The following is a 22,455-nucleotide window of genomic DNA, read 5'->3' as shown; positions in this document are numbered from 1 at the left end:
GAGCAGTGGCGTAACTAGGGGGGAGGTCCGGGGGATCCCAACCCCTCCTAAAAAAAAAAAATATTACTTTGATTCGTAAGAGAAAGCAAAATATTTTAAAATCATGAATTTACAAAAGATTTCTTTGATAAATTAAGTTTTTTTTATTAACATTGGTTACAAAGTGTTAAAATTAGTTTCAAACCCTTTAATTAGTACTCCGTTTTTCAAAAACATTCCACCTAATTTTGGTCCCCCCCCCCCCAACGAAATTCCTAGCTACGCCACTGTCTATGAGAGTGTACAATAAGGACTATCAGTATAGAAAAAATAGATGCATACAAGACTTATTGAAGTTTTTTTATCCTTCGATTCTCGGTGAGTTTGAGGATTCAGGCTTGAAATAAAAGTGACACGGATACATGATTAATGTCATCTAGCAGTCGAAATAATGCATTGCAATTAAAGTTTGGCAAAAATAGAATGAAGAGTAACTCCATGTATCGACTTCGATCCTTCTCATTCAGCACGCAGTGAAGTTTTGAGGCAAAGTATAGTGTGATTGTGGTTAAGGCTACTGTTGTTTTCAGCAGTTGCAAAAAATAATTTAAATGCCATTCACCAGCAATGTTAAATTTTAGAATGATTCCAAAGCCTCGGATTTCGTCACTGAAACATTATCATGCTGTTGATTAGAATTAATTCTTGTAGTACGAGCATGCATAGCGAATTAGACTCAATACGCATTCATTCACTGATTCTTGCGAGTATTTAAAGATTAATGCGTGACTAGACATCTTGAAAGTCTTTCATTTGAATTTAATTACGTCTTATGATCGAAGGAATTGAATTAAGAACGAAGATTTATGTTTTATTTATATCGAAATTTTAAATTACGCAATGGTACTCAAGTGAATTTATTTTTTTAGATAATCATAATAATTCAATTGTGAGATACACTGTTACTGAATATATTTTATTATGCCAATAACAGTTTATTTTATAAATTTAGATTGAAATTACTATTGATGGTAATTAATATTGTTAATACTGCCAGTGATCAGCAAATTATTTGCGAAATGGCGAATTGTATCTAGCAACCCCGGAAAAAATGATAAGCTTCATATTTAAAAATAACTTCATCTCTTTCCATTCAAATTTGTCAAAATTGACTCAGGTTTTACCTTCTTTTTGTCGTGAAGGCGCTTGTTTAGCAATACATTTTCGCGTTGGATAGCAGAGCCTTCAGAATGTAACGGCGTTGTTGATGCTGTAACGCCGCATAAGAATTCTTAAAATGGTGAGGCTCTGATAGGTGAAAATTAAGTTTTTAGAAATGAGTGAATTTTATCATGTAATAACACGGCTGTGATTCCACTTCACATAAAGCTTTCGGAAACTTCGTGATGTTTTTTTTTTTATCCTTTATAGTTGTTGAGCCTACTACCATAGAGTAAGTATATTACTCTATGCTACTACTTAAGCATTCATAGACTCAAGATGTCTTAGTCATTCGTAAAATATTTACAGTTCTTGGTATTATTGGGAGTACGCCAACTAAAAGAAATACACGGTGATTCCTTCATAACTACCACATTTCCGTTCGCGATGGTAGATGCACTGACTGCATAAATGAAAGGTGCATCCTTTGTCTTTTTTTAGAATGATCTTTTAACGTTTGTTTAAAAGGTATATGTGATGCTAGCTAGGATATTTATGAGCCGGTGTTGGAATGTATGTACAAGTGATAAAACGAAAGAGATTAATTTGTTACAGCTTTTTTCTTTGAAAATTACTGGCATCATCGGAGTTATCATTTCATTTTGAAATACAGGAGAAAACTAGCCATCCCTGAATGGATCCACATGTTTGTACCTAATATTTTATAAAAAAGATTTAAGACAAAATGAAATTTTTTTAGCTGAAAATGTATCCTATTTCCGGGCCAAACTCTTGGCTTCAGTCTTGAATATGAACCGGATTGTTGTTCATCTAAAAAACCTCCGTAAAACATATATTAAGGCGCATTTAAATCAATGAGAACAATTAAAATTTTATAGTAATGACAATGTATACATTTCTCTCTCAGCATATCAGTTGCTCAATGGACTGTTCCGTGATGACTCCTAGTGAATTATTGAAACTTATTTCAATTGTTATGTTCGTATCAAAAGGCGACGTCAACATATGATAATCATTTGACTTCACTGGGGTTCGAACCAAGTTCTCCCAATCGGACCTCATATATTTTACAGGTTATGTTGTAACTCAAAGCATTGCATGAAGTTGCAGTAACATTGTACGAGTTGACGCGCACAGTTAAGTTATACACACCTGCACGATGGATTAAACTCGACATGAAAAAATCTTTTGGCTTAACCGGGATTCAAATCCGAATCTCCCGATTGCCCGTCTGGTATGATATGTCAGGTGTAACTCCTAGTACCAAACGCGTAGTACCGAAGAAAAACTTATGGAAAAAGTGCTATCTTGTTTTCTTCAACCAATATATATTCTTTCCGCTGCATCTCCTCTGCCTTAGTCAGCATTTTTCTGTACAGCATAATAATTTAATATCTCAACAAAATATTGAGGTGAAGTTTTAAAATTTGAGATGCAAGTAAATGCTGACAACGGTAAGATAAAAAAGTTCACGAATATTTTGTAAGGTTTATACAAGTAATTCGTCGTGAAAAAAAGTGTGGCCGAGAAGAAATTTAAGCGTCCTCTCTATTTCCTGTTCAGAAGGTGGTAAATTAAGTCCCCTTGTTGAGGAATAAATCCATATAATTTGGATATGTTCGGAAAGGTGGTAGTTATGGATCATACCGCGTACGCTACGTACAAGATTATCGACTTTGTATCCTTGGTTGATGGCTGCGGTCAGCGGGCGGGTGTTGTCCAGGGTCTTGACGTACTCAACGACCGACCTGCAGGGAAACAGGTGGAGAGATTCTTAAGCAAAGGTAGAGCAAGCATATTTTTTTCTTATATTGTGACCTTGCGTCATAAGCAGCTGGACATATGAAAACAAGCGCACAGCGTCATTACGGGAGACCGAAAATGTTAATCGACTCGACCATTATCCAACTGTCCGGTTTCTTCGTGTCTATTGTTCTGATTTTATCCCCATAATAGGCATCACTATTCCACGCATCTCCGGTGACATTGCGATTTATGACGATTGACATCATTGACGATTTGACCTTGAGGCGGGAAGGAAATAATTTACTACGGGGTTCAAATGTTTCTTTTTTCGAAGGTATGGCAAATTTTCTCGTTTGTTGGAAGAAAGACTGGGGTTTCCATCACTGTTGGCCTTGGTACGAAGTTGAATGTGTCCCTGCCATGACTGATATGATTGCTTTGGGGGCATATTACAGGTTTTTTTTTGTGATTAAAGTGATTTCAAATGAGTTTCAATCGAAGTAACTCAGGGGAGGGCTTGTTAGTCTGTTAGCAGCTGCTGTAGTGAGTACATACGGCCTTGTCGCTGAAGTACTGCTGCGCCGTCGCCATGGTGATAGGCCGACTGTCGTCCAATGACCTGGTGTGGTTGACGATTTTGCTGCAGGAAATGCAATTCGTAGGAATATGACATGACATTAAAAAAATGACAGAAGTAGAGATTTCATTTGAAATAAAAAAGTAAGTAGTTTAAGTTGAGAGTATAAATTATTCCATTCGTATTCTCAGCCGTTTGGTTCGTATTTAAGGCGAAGGGTTTGGTAATTTAAGGTTTTCAATGAATTCACATTCCTTTCAAGTAAATGATGATTATGCCATGGAGTAATTGGGTGAGCCAACAATTAAAAATGCCTGCTCTGTCACCGTTGAACCATATTCATAGCTACATCTGATCAGCAAATCATTGGTCGAACGACATTGAAACATTTTTATCGGCATTGAGTAATTTTAAACGTGAATTTCTCCTCCAGCAAATATATCTCATTCAAGTAGACAACAAGTTTTATTACTGTTGCATTCTTTGTCGTGTGGTTGACGCACATTTGAACAAGAATGTTTTGTATATACATTGGATTTTTCATATCGTATTGGATGCTGTAAATGTCGTTGGATGCCGTCGATGTCGTAATGGTATGCTGAAAAATAAAAGTTACGCTTCCCTTTTAAGTAGGTTGGTTGGAAAAGAGATTGAGCGGCATTAAGATGGAATCTCTTGTGATTACCACGATGTTTCATTTTCCCCAACCTTGACCACATTTTAAAGCTCTTTAATAGGGTTGTAATTTTTACCCCAGGTATTAAATGCCAACCGTGGAATTCGCAAGAAAAAAATACGCTAAAAATGGATATTTCTCTATGGCGGCATGTTTCCATCTAGTTGAATTTGTCGTGTACCAAATCCGGAAATATCAATCTACTTTGAAGTATTCCAACATGAATTCATATAAGAAGGAAAAGTTGAGGTGTTCCCATTTTAATAAAGTAGTTATAGGAGGGCTGGACTTGCAAAAAAATTGAGCGCCATTACTTTCAGCGGCAGTTCTCGAAGTTTGCGAAGGATAGGGGAGTTTTGAGGAGGACCGTGGAGAAAGGGCGTACCCAGGATCAACACTAGGGGGGGGGGAAGCTGTGGTCCTTCAAGTTGTAACATTTTAGCAAAGAAAGAGTAAATGAAACCAAAATTTTAAGAAAATTATGACAGAAATTTACTTGTTTTTTATATTTATTTGCTTAAAAATTAATGATATTTATATTAGTCCTCTTTCTTATACAATTATATAATTTTTCTTTAAAAGAATATTTGTTCGAAACTTTCGTCTTCAGCTAAATTTATTTTCACTTCTATTTCTATTTCTCCTGCCCCGCGCTGGGTACACCCATGCCGTGAAGGTCTTGGAGATTATTTGCGTATTCAGAGCTATTGTTTTTTAAGTCATAGCCTCTCAATTGCTGTTATAATAGGCAAATAAATATGACATTTCGATTAACCCATTTTCGCACAGACATCTCCCTGCTTGCCGTTGTGAATATATTTAAATATGCTTCTCCTATTGTTGTTATTTGTAATCCAGTTAAATATTATGGTGATACATACATTAACTTATTTCATCAGAATGACCCGTAGCCATATAACCACACTGATTGTGAGACGGAACGAGGTCTGAATCTAATGTTGTTCAATTTTAGCGGGTGGCCTTGACAGAAAGGATGAGAGTAAGCTTAAATTTGGGCGAAAAAAGTTAAAATAATCTACACAATGCCATTTACTGCTTTCTTTCATGTTACTTGCACGCAATTTGCAGACATCAGGTTCCCACTCTGAAATTCCGTTCCGCACCCGTCTTTTTCCGTCAGTGGTATCTACATCTACGTACAACCCAGCAAGCCGCCTATAAAGGCGTGTGGCAGGAGGTGTTAGGACACCAGTTGTAAAAAGTAAACATAATTAAAACAAATACTCAAACAAATTTACGCCTTGCATTTATGAATGTCCTTCATGGTTCGAGAGAAAAACGACTTCGCATAGGTATATATACTTTCGGCAACATATGTCTCTTAATTTATCGCTTCTGTCGGACCTGGAAATACAGTAGAGGTCTAATATGACGTTCTACGTGTCGCTTTTATAGATATCTACTTTAAATTGTTCAAGCAATCTAAACCAATCGCCCAGACTCCGGGTCTTTAGCAGCTCCCAGACTAATTCGCTAAACGTCTGGGTATTATATCGACTAGCTTGAACTACAAAATAATAAATGAATTAAGTTATTGCAAGCTTCAACAATGTATTTGTGACAATTCGACAGCAAAATGGAGTGCGTGTTATCTCAATATGCTCAGAATGGTAGGATGTAGGTAGCCATATAATCACGGTGGGCGGAAATGGGTCAATGCCGACTTTGCTAATTCACGAAAACGAAATGAATGACAAATGTGTGCGTAGGTGTACTCGATTTTGACTCTATTTTATCTAGTGTGATGTGTGGAGCTGCCCCTGAAAACATTTAATTTTAAAAAATCCTCTGTAATGGCAATTAATAATTAGCTAGTTTTGTCAATATTTGAAAATGATTTAAACATTTTCTTCAAACCTCAAGACTGCCATTCAATGACGCGTCATTACCGATGGATAATATATACCTGAAGTACGGTCCAGCAGCTATTTTCTGTGATCTCGGCTCGTTGGCTATGGACCACATGACTACGCTCGGTCTATTCTTGTCTCTTCTTACCAGTTCCGACATGACGGCTTTGTGTCTCTCCAGGAGTTCATCGTCGTAATTGCTGAAAAATTTAGAATTACGTTATTCAGTTTGCGATCGTTGGTGAAATATTTTCAGCCTTCGACTGACATGTTTGCTCGAAAATCCAAAGTTCATAGTTGCATCCAATATAACCGACACCAGGGAAATGCTGATATTTTCAGAATAGTAAAAGCCATTTGCTTGTACTTTAAAGGAGAAATTTCAAAATTTTGTCTCGTAAGGGGAATTTCCAGCTGATAGAAAACTAGCTAGGGCTGACGTCATCCAAAATATTTTGATGATAACATATTATGAGTTTAAGCACATTCGTTAATCAGGTAAATCAGTTATGACATCAATCTAAGCATATATATATATACCAACACTAGTTTTTACTATAGACGTTTTGACTGGCAAGAAAGAAGAACCTCATATATAGTTTCATGGATGATGTCTTGGTAGTTACCTAACGGAGGAAGAGATGATTTTATTTTGTTTTCTGTTTGGTAAAAAGGTTACAGTAATAAGATATATGCATAATAATTTACGCCTGGTAATGATGATTACTCATCGAAATCCGGGTCGGTTTACGTAAAAAATAAGCGGTATAAATCAAAGTTAACTAACAAAGAAACCAAGTTTAAAAATGAGTTAGAGAATTCAGTTCCATGACGTCAGAGGGCTCACTTACTCATTGCTAATGAGCAACGGTAGGCGCTCAGTGCGGCTGAATGATCCCAATGTTAGTCAAGCAGGTAAGGAAAGAGGAACATAATGAGATAAAAATGAAAGGAATAGGACTCATTATAAATTTAAAAGGAAAGTACAAAGTGGGAAGGGGGTATGTTATGTGTTAATCCTTTGTAGATTACTTAAAATAGTGGTTGAAATTTGATGTATCAGTATAAAATAAATCTCACTCCAAATTGACCGCCGGGCACTCGTCGACTATTAGGAATCCCAATCTGTCCGCAAAGTCCATGATCTCCTCTGCGTAGGGGTAGTGCGATGTGCGATAGGAGTTGGCGCCCACCCAGCTGAGAAGATTGTGGTCGCGGGTGACCAAGGGCAAGTCTAGACCTTTGCCTCGTATCTGAAAGGCGGGGCGGAACATGAGCATGCAGAAGAAATATGTACTTACATCTCGTGCGAGGCATTGTGTGAGGACGGATATCTTTAAACGGAGTGAGCAAGGTCAGGAAAAACACTTCGCGCGAGAAGCAGGGTTGGCAAGTGAAAACGAAACGAAAATGTTTCGTTTCGACCCGGAGGGTAGAGAAAATACAAGGCCTAGGTTTAGTTTCGTTCCTGCACGAAATTAAAATCACCAAGGAGTTTAGTTTCGACCCGGAACGAAGCTTTACTACCGGGAACGAAACTAAATTAATCGAAACTCTAATACTCATAGTTAAGTTTCGATCCCAGAAGTTGAGTGGGGGGGAGATAAGAGGGAATAATTTCTACCCATTACGTTTGACATACGTGTAAAGAGGTTAAAAAATTGAGCTGAAAAATCGAATGGCAGGTTTGCGTTCACCGCTCTCCTGTTAGTGGTAAAAATACGAGTGTCTCAGGCATCCAATGGCGGTAGGCCGAACTTCTACTTCAATCATCCATACTTCGTACTCGGCGTGTGGGTCGAAACTAAACCGTTCGAAGGTGAAGCACGTGGTCCCTCCGATGCGAAATATTATCTGCGTTTCGTTTCGTCCCAGAGTTTTAGATTAATTTCAACCCAAAGTAGTTTAGTCTCCGATTTCGTTTCGACCCTCAGTTTAGCTCCCTAGATTTCGTTTCATTTTACATTTCGCTACCGGGAAGGAAACTATTGAAATTTTATTGGTTTTGCTTACGTTTAATTTCCATTGCTATCCCTGGCGAGAATGTTTCGACAAAAGGCTGCCACAGTTGCTCTTGATGATTGCATGCTACATTATAATCTTATACTATCTTTTCAGGATACACTCAGGTTTAATTCGTTTTAGATAATCAATATTTCAATGGAAGACACGCCCATCGCCATCAAAGTGAATGAATAAGTTTGACTGAACAAAACACGCTGAAATGTAATTTCATCATATCATCTTTGAGGGCCACAAGATAAAATGGGATAGCGCAAAATTAATCTGCCGTTCCAACAACTTCTTCGCTAAGGAGGCCATTGAGGTCAGGATAGGTAAAAACAATTTTAATCGAAACATGGGATATAAACTTATCCATACGTGGAATCCCATTTTAAAGAAAATAAAAATTATATAGAAATCCTCCCTTTTTATCCGAATTGCATAGACTACTCAGGCCAATCAGGAGAGGAGAATGTTGAAACGTTGGTGATGTACAACAAATTAAACTGGACGAATTCTATGAGAAGACTTCACGCAAACAATTCGTCGGGAGATAATTACTTACTTCATATTTTGATATCTTGTTTTTTTTCTCTTTTCTTCGGAAGAAATGTGGGTCCGAGATAATTTTTTTATCAATAGAATTGCAGGTGCACAAATATTATTTTTCTTAATGGAATGTAATTTTGATACAAGGTGGAAGTGCTTAAATCAACATCGCTCTTGATTTTTCTCTCGAGTGGTAGAATTATATCATTCCACAAAAAAGTGAGATTCTGCGGAAAATTATGCAATTTTACAAAGCGTAATAAAACTGAATTAGCGAATACGAAATGAATTTTGCAATTAAGATTGAATATGTATAATTAAAAGCTGAAGAAACATTATATGGTAGAAAGAAGATATAATGTTTAAAGGAATTAATTTTATCTGTCGTTATAGACAGTATTACAACTGTTATGTGTGATGGTTTTAGTGCACTTATTATTGGCAGCTTACAATGGAGTTGATTACCCTCTCGTCACAATCGCAATGTTTAATTTTTACATTAAGGGAAAATTCTATTTTATAAATTTTTTACCTGTGCGCTTCAAATTGCTTTGGTTTGCACATTTTGAATAGCACAAAAAAAACAAGACAATCATTCCAAAAGTTCGCCTTGGTTCGAGGGAGCATAGGCAAGAGAGCTACTGATTTTCGTAATATGAGGCACCACATGATCTTTACATTTCCTTCTCAAGAAGGCGGCTGAAATTTTCATAAAACTACGTGAGAGAGTAAAAGTCTTTCTTACGTCTGAGTCCTCGTGCCTACCGAATCCCCTCAAGTAGACAGGCTCACCGTTGATGAGGAAAGAGGTTTCGTTCCATGTGATCATTCTGAGTCCGACTGGTTGTCGATAAATATCAACCAAGGTTCCATTCATCCACAGACGTACCTGAAATGAACAAGTAGTTACTTTAATTCATGCAACTTAGCTCATTTTTCTTTGCATAACCACACGCTACGTCCACGCAAAATTTGAATGGTTCAGCAGGCAATTCCAATTCCAATTTCAAATGACTTCGATTTACTAGAACAAGTGCGGTAAAGCCATGAGGTCGAAATTGTAAAAATAATCGCATCAACAGATTCGATCTACTTCTGACTCACAGCATAAACTCTAAAAATTTAATATTCAATGACGATTCAATTTAATATTCAAGCCGATCGATGCAAATGCAAAATAAAACCTGTTTTTGCATTTTGGGCTGGTAAATAATTTCACGTATTGCGTGATGCATTAAAAATTAGCAGCTTTAACACGCATTTGAAAAGAATGTTGTAGAGACTTTTTTTTTCTGGCAACAACTTCCAGAAAAACTAATGGTTGAAACAACCGTCATGATATAAAAAAGGAGAAAATAATGTATGCGTCACGTCATGCCTAAGACAGAAATATGGTCAATGGAGGAAAAATGGGTATGATAACAAGCTTTTCGTGATAAATACGTAATTCGCTGTTTATAAAGGAAGCTCGAAGTACGTTACGGCTTATGATTGATGAATTTTCGAGTCGTGGAGGCAAGGTTCAAGTTGCAAATCAACGTTATGTACGAGACGCGTTGGTGTAAATAGTGGCTCATATGACCTTAGCCGTCGGTCGCCTCCTCCATACACTGGTAAAACACCTAGGAAGTGGTTAGCACCAGGGAAGTATAGATAGGTGTGGTGGTTACTTATACGCATTCATGTTCTGGTAAAAAAATGAACTACGCCTTGGAGCTCGTAAATGAGGTTATTAACAGTTAAATAACACTTGCACCGCATATTTTCAGTAGAAGGCCGTACTCGATAGTCTTAGCATTTTGAATCACTGCTCTGAAAAACTATTCGGAAAATATTATTATTATTTGAAAATGCTCCAAGTGGGCAATTTGCCTACATAGCCTCAAAATAACATATCGATGGCTAAGTTCTAACAACACGTATCTAAAAAATAGCAACTTTTCAGGAGAGCAAAAGAAACGATTTATGTTTCTAATTGTACACTAAAATTAAGAACCAAAAACTCATAAAACTGAAAAAGAAGCATTCATTTGCCCACAAAGAGTTGTTTTTTTCATGAATTTTATTTTTTTAAGTTATTGCACTTTGTTTAAGAAACCTGAGTCAAGCCGGCCAAATTTTGAGACACGTGTTGTTGGAACTTAGCCATCGATATACGTTTTTTCCCTCGTTAACTATATTCTACAATCAAATGGTTACAGCACCCTTCCTCTTTATATTTTTAAATATATTTACGTTTTTTGGCAAGGATTCGATATGCTTCGCAGGTAGATCGCTCCAATCATGTATTTTTCCAATGAGGTACAAAAATTTATTTAAATTGGTTCTTTGCGATCGGCACTTTATCTTAACTGGTAACTATTATTTTCCCGGAAAGTTTGACTTATCGAAAAGAAGCAGAGCTCAATGGTTTTTTTTCACATTTTTACGAAGAATCAGAAAAGCGCTAAAATATTTATTCACATTTCGCTTTGTGCATCAGTAATTTGTAAGTATGTATGCTAATATTTCGCGTATTTGATACCACGTGCCTTTGAAACGTTCTTTTTTTTCTTAGGAATAGAAATGAGTTTGCGGAAGCGTCAATAAAAACAACCAGTATCTGAACATGTTATTTATTTCATAGGCTATATCACCTTATGTGAGCCGCATATTTGCATAGGTATTTCCATACATTTATCATTACTTTAATTCTCTTATGCTACACTTCTAATGATGAAATCTCTCATTTTGTTCCGTCACGCAAACACGGCTGTTATTCCCGTATGTCACCACTGAAAAGATGTTATTAGCGAGATAACCTTAATCCCTGACGCTAAGCTCCAAAACTTATTTATCTTCCTTAGACAATGCACCGTGAACTTAGAATACCTACTCAGTCCATATATGATTCTCAAATTAAATTTTCTTCTCAAATGGGAGTTGTGGAACTAGTCGTCATAGATGACGGTGATTTACTCCAGTTTTAACTTTTATATACATAGCTAATCGACTTATCTTGAATGGTATGCTGTCAACCTTCACCACCCGAGCCTTATGTAATGGAAATCTTGTTCTGCAAGATAAGCAGTTTAATGTCATGTTTTGCGTACATGTTTAGAAGAGCGCCTCCACAAGTTATTCACTCCTCTGAATAAAATCATTAAATCAACCATTAAAACACCATTTCTATTCCTGTCTTGTTCAGAATCAAATAAGTTCTATATAAACATGTATAAGTATCCTTATTCATGCGGGCTCGATGGAAATGGGGTTAAGGCCACTCTTTCTTTCCCAGGGGACGCGAGTTTGAGACCTCCCCAAACGATTTTACACCCAAAGCCGAAAATCTTGTTGGCGTCTCTGGAGCCCAAATGAAAAATCAAAATTTTAATTAGATAGCTGGAGTCTTTGACCTCTGCGGTCCTTTCGGGAAGCAATGGAAGGAAGTTAGTGACGAATTAAAACATTGATGCTTCTAATTTAACGTATAAATCACGGTCCGTAGCCCTAGTAATAGTTGAGAAATTCATAGAAAGTTTTTAGTTTGCAATTTTCGATGGTTCTAAGAAGACTACTCAGATGCATCGTGTCGTTTCCCTTACTTATTCAGCGAAACAAAATCGATTTTGCTTTTATACTATAAGAATAAAATTTTGAAGCGCAGAATTTCAATAAGTAGGTACATAAGAAATATTTTATTACCTTGGATGCACTTAATTAAGAGCATGTAAACACACTTGGTGAAAAGATCTATATACTTTTGTGCGTTACTACGTAACAAGTTACGAGTTGAATGCGGTGGTGCTTCGGACAATATAAGGCTTTCAATAGCGGCAAAGAAAAGTTTTTACCTTCGACAGTGATAGTAGCTAGTAATAACGACCACCGTCTCTTTTGCCCATATGTGGATTTGAGACGCAAACATTTTGTTCGGAAATCCAGCTTTGAAATTCGCGTTGAAGAAATAGATGAGACTGGTGGCATACCTTACGGGCAGAGACTATGAGGGTTCTAGGTGAACCCTCTTAGGGATGCAACACACCGGGGCCGGGACCCAAGCCCGTGGCTTATACGCCCGATCACCCGGGGAGGTGCTGGAGAGGAAGGAAAAAAGGATAGAGGCGCCGCCGCGATGGGAGCCCGCCGACGCCTCCGGGAAGGGATAGGTACGGAAGGGACGGGACAAGGGAAAAATACCCCAACGCTATAGAAGCGAAGGAGGCCCTACTATTAGCGAAACCAAGCATACATATGCAATTAATTTTCTACCAATCCTAGTGGCTTTTCCTATGAGGAAGAAAAATCCATCGATCGAATCGGTAGATCATACCTTACGGGCAGTAGGCAAAACCGGGTTCGAATTCCAGCAAAGCAGAATGATTGTTTCGCCGCGAATCTCAGCCTTGATGTAAATAACCCAGTTGCGCCGTTTTTTTTACATATTTATGTGAAAAGCATTCATTCTAACTCTTTGTGTGCAAAAGCACGTCACATTTTCCACTATCACTTGATGTGTAAGGAGAAGGCGAGGCAAATACTTCGGAGTTGGTTCCATCGTGGTGTGGGCGTGGCCACAAAAGGCAGCTCTTCCTGCTCTATAGTGTTCTTGGCATTACAATTGAAAAACGAGCCTCTCGTTTATGCGCGAATTTCGCAATCACACGGAACGAATTTGCATTCAACACAACTTCCTGGATAGTAACGTGATGCTGTCGTTCTGTTCACACGTGCGTGAGGTCAAATCAATAGTTAGTGATTAAAGAAACCTTTCACAAATGCTATCTGAAGATTTTTTAATTTTCTTTTACCTTTTGTTATAATAGTTATTTCATCATTTCACTGCTCTGCTCGGAGAAGGTTCCCATATTTATTAATGAATGTTAACCATGGAATTTTATCGTATGTAGTTCGCATAGGGTGGAGTACGTGCTGAAGAGTTTTGAAAATTGCATCATTCTGTGTGAAAATTTCAGCAATTATACCTTTTGTACTGAAAATCGTGAATGGGTTCCATAAAAATTGCCGCTGTTATAATTTTTAGGTAATCTGCGCACTGCACAATATACATTTAAGAGTGGTGGTTAAAACGGCCTGTAGATATTGAGGGCCTTTCTTTACGGTAAAAATGTAAATGCCACAGCATTACATTTAAGCAAAAGATCCATGTGCATATACATGATGATTCATATGCACCGACAAAGCTAAGGTCGAAGTTAAGTAGTTCCAAATCTTGAATTAGATGCAACGCAATTTCTTTATGTGTTTGTATTTTGTGAACGGTCTACCCTACAAATTCTTATTGTCTATCAAAAATTTTGGGAGCTAAAAAAATCAGTATTTGTGGACAATTTCTATAATTTTCATTTTTAATCTCTGCCTATTCAATTCATGGCACTTATTATCCGCATTTTATTTTTTACGTTCACATCTGTGAAAAAGAAGAAAATAGATATCCCTATTTCATTTAAGTCTACCATGCAAATTACATTAAAATTGCCACTTGTGAGCTTGAACATGGACCTAGGATGGTGTAGCTGAAACCCTATCAAACCCTAACTAGCTGGTAAAGCTTTCTCTATTAATTCTCAAATAAGTATTTTAAACATTCTAATAAAGTAGTGGCCGGCCTATTGTGAGTTTTGTGTAGGTCTTAAGTGACTGCATTAATGGGCGCGTTTCCTTGTGATGCAAAAGTGGCAAATATTTCATCATATTATTATCCGCTGCTACAGTACTTCCTATTTTTAATTCAGTTCTTCTCATTCAACTCTCAAGGCCTGGTTATACGGTACATTAATTACATACAAGTTAATGTACGTTTACGTGAATGATTTTGGTGGACCGGAACGGAACATGTACGAATGCATGAACCAAATTAGAACAGGTTCTATTTTCGGTGCATGCATTCGCACGGGTTGGGTGGTTACACGGTGCATTTTGCCGGTCATTCTCGCGTTCATACATTTAGAAATTAACCCGTACGTGTTAATGTGTCGTGTAACCAGGGCTTTAGGGTATGACACAGACTAAAAATAGATTACAGTGCAAATTACTGTATGCTCAATACTTTGAGCGATGGCAGGCTGTGTTAAATAATATTTATTACATGGTACAGTTTTTTACCAAATGTTTTTAGTATTTATGTGAATGTTATGAGACCATACACATTGTATCATATGACATTTTTACATGATTGAATAAGTGAATAATGTATTTTATACAGATTTACTTCAGACTTGAACTCATGGGAATTACAAAATTTACTTATTCAATCATGAATATCCAATATTTCCCCCATGTTACACCTGAAGCAATCACTTTTTATTCTATGACTCTATTTTTTATTCACTTTTTTGATAGCAGAGTCCTCGAATGCTAGGGCTTTAATATTTCAGTATTAATACCTAGTTGATCCTAACTTGATATGATTGGCATAAAATTCTTATTGGAAAAACTGGAGAGCAATGGCTGTATAGGAATTTTGTTGGTATTTACAAAATTTAGATATTGTTTTGGATTTCAAAGGAAAAAAGGAGTATTTAAGAATAGCTTTGCAAGATAGTTGAACTTTGTTAAATATGGCCTTGGCATTTCCTGTCAGTTTAATTACAATCCCCTTGAAAAAGAAACGGTATCAGGGTCATTCAAAGGCAATTAAAGATACATGCGAGACTCGAGGAAAAAAGTAAAATATGCGGTTGAGGGCGATTTATATGGTTGAACTTCGATCGCATAATTGGTCTACCTAGGGCATTGTGAGTAAACTCGAGTGTTCAAACGTATGCACAGTCTTTTGCAGCGATCGATGCACTTAACCTAAGATTCCTTTAACTCAAAAGGTGATTGCACAGTCAAATGTTTTCCTAATTTTATTGATGAATATAAAACTATCGACATGAAACCTTCGCAAATGTATTAAAGTCACTGCATATTTTTAATTATTTTATCCAAATTGGCATACTTTGGAAATTCTAAGTTATAAACATTGGAATTTAATGAACGTATCGTTTTTGGCCAAAACAAAACAATTGAAAATAAGAATTCTAGCTACGTTAATAGTCAAATTCGAGGTTTGAAAACAAGAGATATGCATGCATTAAGTAATACATGAAACAATCCTAATCCTAAGATTCCTTTTATTTCGTGTTTTGTTGAATTGAAATCAGTCTTAATGTATTAACTTTGCATACTTGGATCAATTTATGTTATAAAAAAACTCGATTATTTAAGCTCCAATCACCGACAGTTAGGAAAATCATTGGCAGCGACATTTCTTGATACTCTTTTTTATTATGGCATTCCGTAAATTCAATATTTGTTTGATTAAATTCCTACTCAAAAATGGCTTTTGATCGTATTTTGGCGAAAAACTTCCACCTCTAACCTCCTTTAAACTAAAGGTATTTGTGTGAGAGTAAACTCCTATTAAAAATGTGCGAATTATAAAAAAAAACTGAAGAGCCATTTGTATCATAGAAGTTTTTTTAGTTGGCTAATGGTTCAATTTATAACTTAAAATTGACTATTGTTCCTGAAAATCCTATGTGTAAAAATAGTTTGTGTCGACGTTTGGATATCTATTGCCAATTGATGATCCCACGTCGTCGATTGCCAAATGAATTTATCACAGATGCATGTTGATTGAAAGAAATAAAATGTATGTGCATATATGAGAGCAGGGGTTGCGCCCCGTCTTGAACGGATTTTTATCTGCAGAAAGCAAAGTAATGGACGGAGAACGGCTTCAAATTTTCGAAATGTTATTAGGGTATCTTTAACTTTCGCTGATCCTGGTTATTAACTTAATCTTTGACTTAATAGTTAAACTTATTATTAATATAAATGAAAACTGCTCGATTTGACAAAAACAGCCACGGGCGTGCAGAATGCGTTGTACAGATGCTAAGCGAAATACGCAGGGAGCCGCTAGAGACTCGGAGGCTGCGCGCTAGGCTAAGATTGCTTGAGCAATTGAGAATTGATTTCTTTGGGAGCACACGAATGCTATCATCTTAGAACCCCACTATAATTTTAGGTCCGACAGGAGTGATATTTAAGAGAGATATTTTTCTGAAAGTATAGTAATGGGAATTCGTTTTTCCCCGAGCCATAAAGGAATTTAATAAATGCTAGTCGCAATTTTGTTTGAGCATTTCCTTCTTATATGCAGACTGCTGGTGTCCTAACACCCACCGTTAACCGCCTATTGCGGCAACTTGCGGGGTACTATGTAGATATCGATTCTATTAGATTTGCGAGGAGTATGAGAGATTATGTTGCAAAATTGCTTCACGATCTGGGGAAAAAAAGAAAGATACTACAAATAGCGGATCGATTCAAGGAATTGGTATGCACACAGTCCAATTTCCGCCGCAAACGGAACAAAAAAAAGTCACGGTCACTCCAATGTTAGGCCTTCGTTATCGGTGGCGTTTCGGTTCATTGTCGTCAGAGAATCATGCCTAATTGTTGCGCAATGACTTTCGCGCTGGAAAATATTTGAAACGATTTTCCGTCAGAGTTAGCGTTTATATAAGAGGCCAACATCCAGCCCGATGAATGGTGCGTAATCATGGAGAAGCTCGAGGCATTTCACGGCGTCTCGAGGCATGGATCAGTCATAATCAATGAGATCTCTAATATTTCCGGCAAATGCGGCCTTAGATTTTCGTCCGACCTCAGGGCATGAATATTGGTGTAAAGCCGGAATTACTCGATTATTTTTCATGTACCAGGCCACTCATCATTTCCGTTATGCTTTTCAATAGCTCAAGCAGTCATTTACTCTGTTGTTGCGCTCTCAAAACTTATAACAGTTAATATGTATTGCACTACATCACAAGTCATGTAAAACCTAGAAAAAAGGCAGCAATTCATTGGTGTACGCATGTGCATATTAACTCATTCATTATTGACTTTCAAGGGTAACACTCAAATTTATATTTCGGAATGAAGCTTTAAATTTTCACTTGTTTTCATAAATAAAGATATCGATGACGCAGATAAAATGTGTAGGCTATAATCGTGACCATCAAGGAACAGGGGCTTCTAAACTCTGCCACCACAAGACAGCCCAAGCTTTGAATACCTGACCGAAGTCTTGGTTGGTTGGAGTTCAAAAGCAAAGAATAAATGTATCTAGTATGCATTCAAGTACTGAGCATATTCTGGAAGATCAAATATCTATTTTCAGCCAATGGCGGATCTATTGGGGGGGGGGGGGGGGGGGGGCTAAGGAGACTATAGCCCCCCCCCCTTGGGTATCCAATGAATACTAGATAGAATGTTAATTTTTAACCCCCTCTTAGCCCCTCCCTTGTCCCTATCCTGGATCCGCCACTTTTTTCAGCATACTACGACTAATTCCAGTGTTGGCAGCGCCCACCTCATATCTTAAAATTTTGCCCTTAATCCTGAATCACTGGATCATTTTCCACGGACAAGTTCAAGGCGGTAGTGACAGCTCATATGATGATTCTTGGACGTCATCTTTTTCAGAGATGGCAGCCATGACAGGGAAAACGTCCGAATCATCATCAAAAATTGCCATCACGTTTTCTGTCACAATATCAGAATAGCTCGAGAAAAAGCGACCTTCTAAGAAAAGAGTTAATATTTAACACATAAAAGTAATAGCGTCTATACTAGGAGAAGGTTTCTGAAAGTATTCTTATGGTGTGTGGCTTTGCGAGTGTATGGCCACGGACGGATCCAGGATTTCTTTCTTGGGGGGGGGGGGGCACAAGCAAGGCCGTATTCAGGATTTTGTTCCGGGGGGGCACAAGGATACCTCGTAATACAAAACGAACGCAATGATAATGGGACTGTATTAAAAACCTGCTGATTTTTTAAGGGTCTGGGGGGGAGGCACGTGCCCCCGTGCCCCCCCCCTAGATCCGCCTATGTGTATGGCTGTGATACGTTGGCACCGAAATAGAAGCAATGGCTGATCCAGGATAGGAATAACGGGGGTCCTAGATGAGGACCTTGGGTTTTCGTAACCTCCCAGCAGTAGTGGGGGTCCGGGAGGTTGCGAAAATGTTGAGAATTTCGATGCTTGTGACAGCACTTTTTGGTTGTCTCATTATTCATTTTCCAAATAATTAATTCTTTAAACAAACTTTTGTTTGCAATTTTAGTAATTTCACCTCATGCTAAGTTTCTATAATGCATTAAGTTTTTATATTCGATAACTGAATAAAAATACCATTTTAAAGAGTGAAAATGGGATACCATATGGCGGCTGCTCCTATGCCCCTCCTAGCTCCTCTCTCTATCCGCCACTGGACAGAAGGAGGAGAAGAAATTAAACTCATTTGAGGTATTATGGCCGTGGCAAATGCTGAAAATGATGTGGAACGAAAGAATTTCAAATGAAGGAATACTAAATGAAGTGAAGGAGTAAATAGGCTTATGTCATTCGGTCACTATTGGAAGAGTTCAAGAGGAGTTCAAGTGTTGGCTTCCCTTTTCTATGTGTTCGTTTAAATTTTCGGAGATTTTCTAGCTTCCCGATTATCTGCTTGAGTGAGTGTGAGTGAGCTTGACTTATGGAGGACTCTTACAGTGCATCACTCCGTTCCTTGAAAGGGAAATTACCTCGTGGTCCCCTTGGCGCCTTTCGTGAAGAGCAGGTTAATGCCGACGCCGGGTTTCTCTCTACCCCTCCCTTCCTACCCGTTTCTCATGGCGTATATGATCTCAGGCGTCTGTCGGGGGCCTCCTTCAAATACCATACCAGAATAGTCCCGCAAGAGGGGTATTTAATTACCTATATGCGGGTAATATAGATGATTTAGAGGGATAATTCAACGGAAAGGAAAAACACGGTTTCAATTTATTGGCGAGATGCAGGATTTCGGATGTGAAACGTGGACCCTGGAGGAGGAGGATAAGAAGAACCTAAGCTGATTTGAGTGTAGTAGTGCCAGGCGCCAGAAGCAAATGCCGAAAATGATGTGGACGGATAGAATGTCAAATTAAGAAATACTAAACTAAGTGAAGGAGTAAAGGAGCTTATGCAAGTCCTCGGATGTCAGTCGCCTCTTCCAAATAGGTACCATACGATACCAGAAAAGCCCAACTATAAGGGTATATAATTGCATATAGAGGGATAATATTTATTATTTAGCGGGATAATTCAACTTAAAATGGTCTGAAGGAAGATCGCTGCTCCAGCTTATTGACAACGTGAAGGATGTTGGTTGAAGGAGTAGCGAAGAAATGATAAGGAAGGCTTAAAGCTTTGCCGTATACAGAGTGCAAGTGAAGTGTGAAGCTGCTGTTAAGCAGTCTTCGAATTGAATAACCAGAGGAGGTCAAAAAGATCGTTATCGAATCAAAATAATCTACTGGTACCTTTCAGTGGTCCAGTCACCTTACCTCGAAAGTGTAGAGGTATCCTGGTTGAGGGTGCATCGTGCGAGGCCACCATAAGATGGGGTCGGGAACTTCAAGTGTTCCCGCGCATCCTTTCCCACCAACTGGTTGTCGGCCATCGTAATAGTTGCCGTAGAGGAGCTCCACAGTGCAGTCGAGAACAGGCGATACCGAGTTACTGTCAGGCTTGGCTGTCACGTCATACTCAACGAAAGCTGTAAAAATATCCACCATGAAACGATTATTATTTGTGAATTAAATCATTTAACTTGACCAGGGTTCGACAAGGATCTTAAAAATCGGAACTTTGGTATTTTATAGGTCATAGAGTAACTCAAGTTACCGCATAAAACCAGCAACTTCCTCGCGCGCAATGTAAAAAGTTATGTACACCAAGGATGAAATTATCCTCGAAAGAATAATTGGGCTTCAGAGGGATTCGAAGCCGAATCTCCAGATTGCCAGACAGGTATGCGTAAGGTATGTGGCAGTTGTAACCGGCTTTTGTCGTGGCAAATTTAATCCATCTTGGTATACATAAAATGATGGAAATGTTTTCATGCAATAGTGTAGTTTCCTTCATCAAAGAAAATGAAAGGCATTGATTGCGATTCGTTACCCACCATTAGTGTATTCATAATATACAAATTATTTGGTTTTAGAAATACCGGTTTAGACGAATGGCAATGGTCAATTTTATCCTCATTTGAAAAAGGCCAGATTGGCGCCCATACGATGCCACTCCGCGTGACGTCACAGGGACCTAGTTTCTACAGGAGTAGATGGGTGTTTTACATCGTCTGAGATTACCAATGCATGCATGAGGCACAGAGCTCAGGGAAACGTGTCTTAATAATCACACATTAAAAATACCTAAGTTCGGAAAGATTCCTTCGTTTGATAAGGTATTAATAATCCTTATTTAAGCCAAGCGCTACCTGCTAGCAGGGTACTCAGCTACCTGCTAGCATTCTGCGTCGTATCAGCACTCAAAGCCTCGCCCCAAGGTCATCTCACTTGCGGAAGCGGAAACCAGAATGCCGTCACACGGGGTTTTCCCAGCATTCATACTTAGCCGTCGCGTGTTCGCGCGCTTGAAAATGTTCACTTTTCATTTAATCGCGAAAAATAGATATCGTCATTAAAAAATCTAAAAGCGTGAAATACGTATTCCAGGAGTAATAATCTTTCTATTTAGGCAATAAAAAAATAATAGGAAAACATCCTATTGTCATTTGGGAATTTAAGCCCCAGAATAGCAAATCTCGTTTTGATCAGTCTCGCTGTTACCGGGAGGATAAAATAGACGTAAATGGAGAAAGAAAGTGGCAAAATTTGTTGGAATGGAAATGAACAATTTTTTTCTGCTGAAGTGTGAATTCCCTGACAAATACAGTATAAAACTCCCAATACTTCGATTTTAGGCTACCTCTATGTAATGAAAACACTTGATTGGGCTCGGTGGAGTTTTCACCATAGCGTCCAAATCGTGTAATGGGTCGCTCTCAGTCGACGCTTAAAGAGATAACGGAACATGGGTGAGCGTGAACATTCCGTCAAGGGAATACCATACCTATGGCTTGATCATAAATGGAGCAAAGATCTAATTATACTCGTGCAACGGTGTAATCTGATCGAGGGCGGATCGAGGATTTTTTCTGGGGGGCATAAGGGCACGACAGGCAAACGATCTCATATTAGAGTTTAAAAAAAACAACATTTACGAAATATTCTCTTTATTTTAAAATGATAGTTATTAAAATTAAATTAAATTATGGAGGCTCAATAATAGACAAAACAAAACGAACGTAATGATAACCATATTAAAAATTTTGTTTATACTTTAAGCGTCTGGGGGGAGACACGTGCCCCCGTGCCACTCCCTAAATACACCTATGTAACTGAGCCTCATACCAGGGTATCATTCCTTATATTATGGGTTTTCAACCTTTTTTAATGCAAGGGCCACAAGTCGATTCCACATCATCCGAAAAGGCCACAATAGTCTACGTCACTTTAACACCACATCAATGAAATAAAGAAGAGCACGTAATTTCAAAATGCAATAATCTCCATTGGTTAAAAAGTTCAATCAATCAATGCGATTATTGATATTGTTCATTTTTGAAGAGTGTGTCGATATTTGGTTTTAATTTTGTGGTTGTAAATATTTTAATTAGCCTCTAAGGACCGCAAGAAATTAGGCGGTGGGCTGCATTCGGTCCGGGGGCCGCGGGGTTGAAGACTCTTGCCTTACATATTAGTATGCATCAGTGCCATCACTTCCAATCTAATTGATATCATTACACGAGCTATAAGTACTCTCACCGATTAATTTATCTCCTTCAATGGTTTTTTGCACAATCGCGCAAATTTCTATTAGAGAGAGCATACTTTTAATACCTTATTTAGATCATTGTGCAACTAGTGCGACATAACACAAGGAATGTGTTAGAAGGAAACGGAGAATGTGCTTATTAGAGGCCAAGTCGAAATGAAACATTATAAAA

At 38.0% G+C, this 22,455-nt stretch overlaps 1 protein-coding gene across 3 annotated transcripts in view; it reads right to left on the bottom strand.

Moving 5' to 3' along the window:
* LOC124159451 (beta-glucuronidase-like) overlaps positions 1 to 22,455 on the bottom strand; it is a 42,291-nt gene that overhangs the window by 2,825 nt on the left and 17,011 nt on the right. For 2 of the 3 annotated variants that reach the window (XM_046535268.1, XM_046535270.1), the window contains 5 exons: positions 19,949 to 20,160; positions 9,330 to 9,473; positions 7,112 to 7,284; positions 6,088 to 6,231; positions 3,463 to 3,547 (listed from right to left, as the gene is read on the bottom strand). In XM_046535268.1, coding sequence (XP_046391224.1) covers positions 3,463 to 3,547; positions 6,088 to 6,231; positions 7,112 to 7,284; positions 9,330 to 9,473; positions 19,949 to 20,160 — 758 coding nt within the window. Of the gene's footprint in view, positions 1 to 2,824; positions 2,910 to 3,462; positions 3,548 to 6,087; positions 6,232 to 7,111; positions 7,285 to 9,329; positions 9,474 to 19,948; positions 20,161 to 22,455 lie in introns of all 3 variants that reach the window. The other variant, XM_046535269.1, reaches the window with a different exon arrangement.

The sequence above is a fragment of the Ischnura elegans genome, chromosome 5, assembly GCF_921293095.1.
Source record: "Ischnura elegans chromosome 5, ioIscEleg1.1, whole genome shotgun sequence".
Taxonomy (NCBI): Eukaryota; Metazoa; Arthropoda; class Insecta; order Odonata; family Coenagrionidae; genus Ischnura; species Ischnura elegans.
This window is presented reverse-complemented; position numbering and strand designations above follow the sequence as displayed.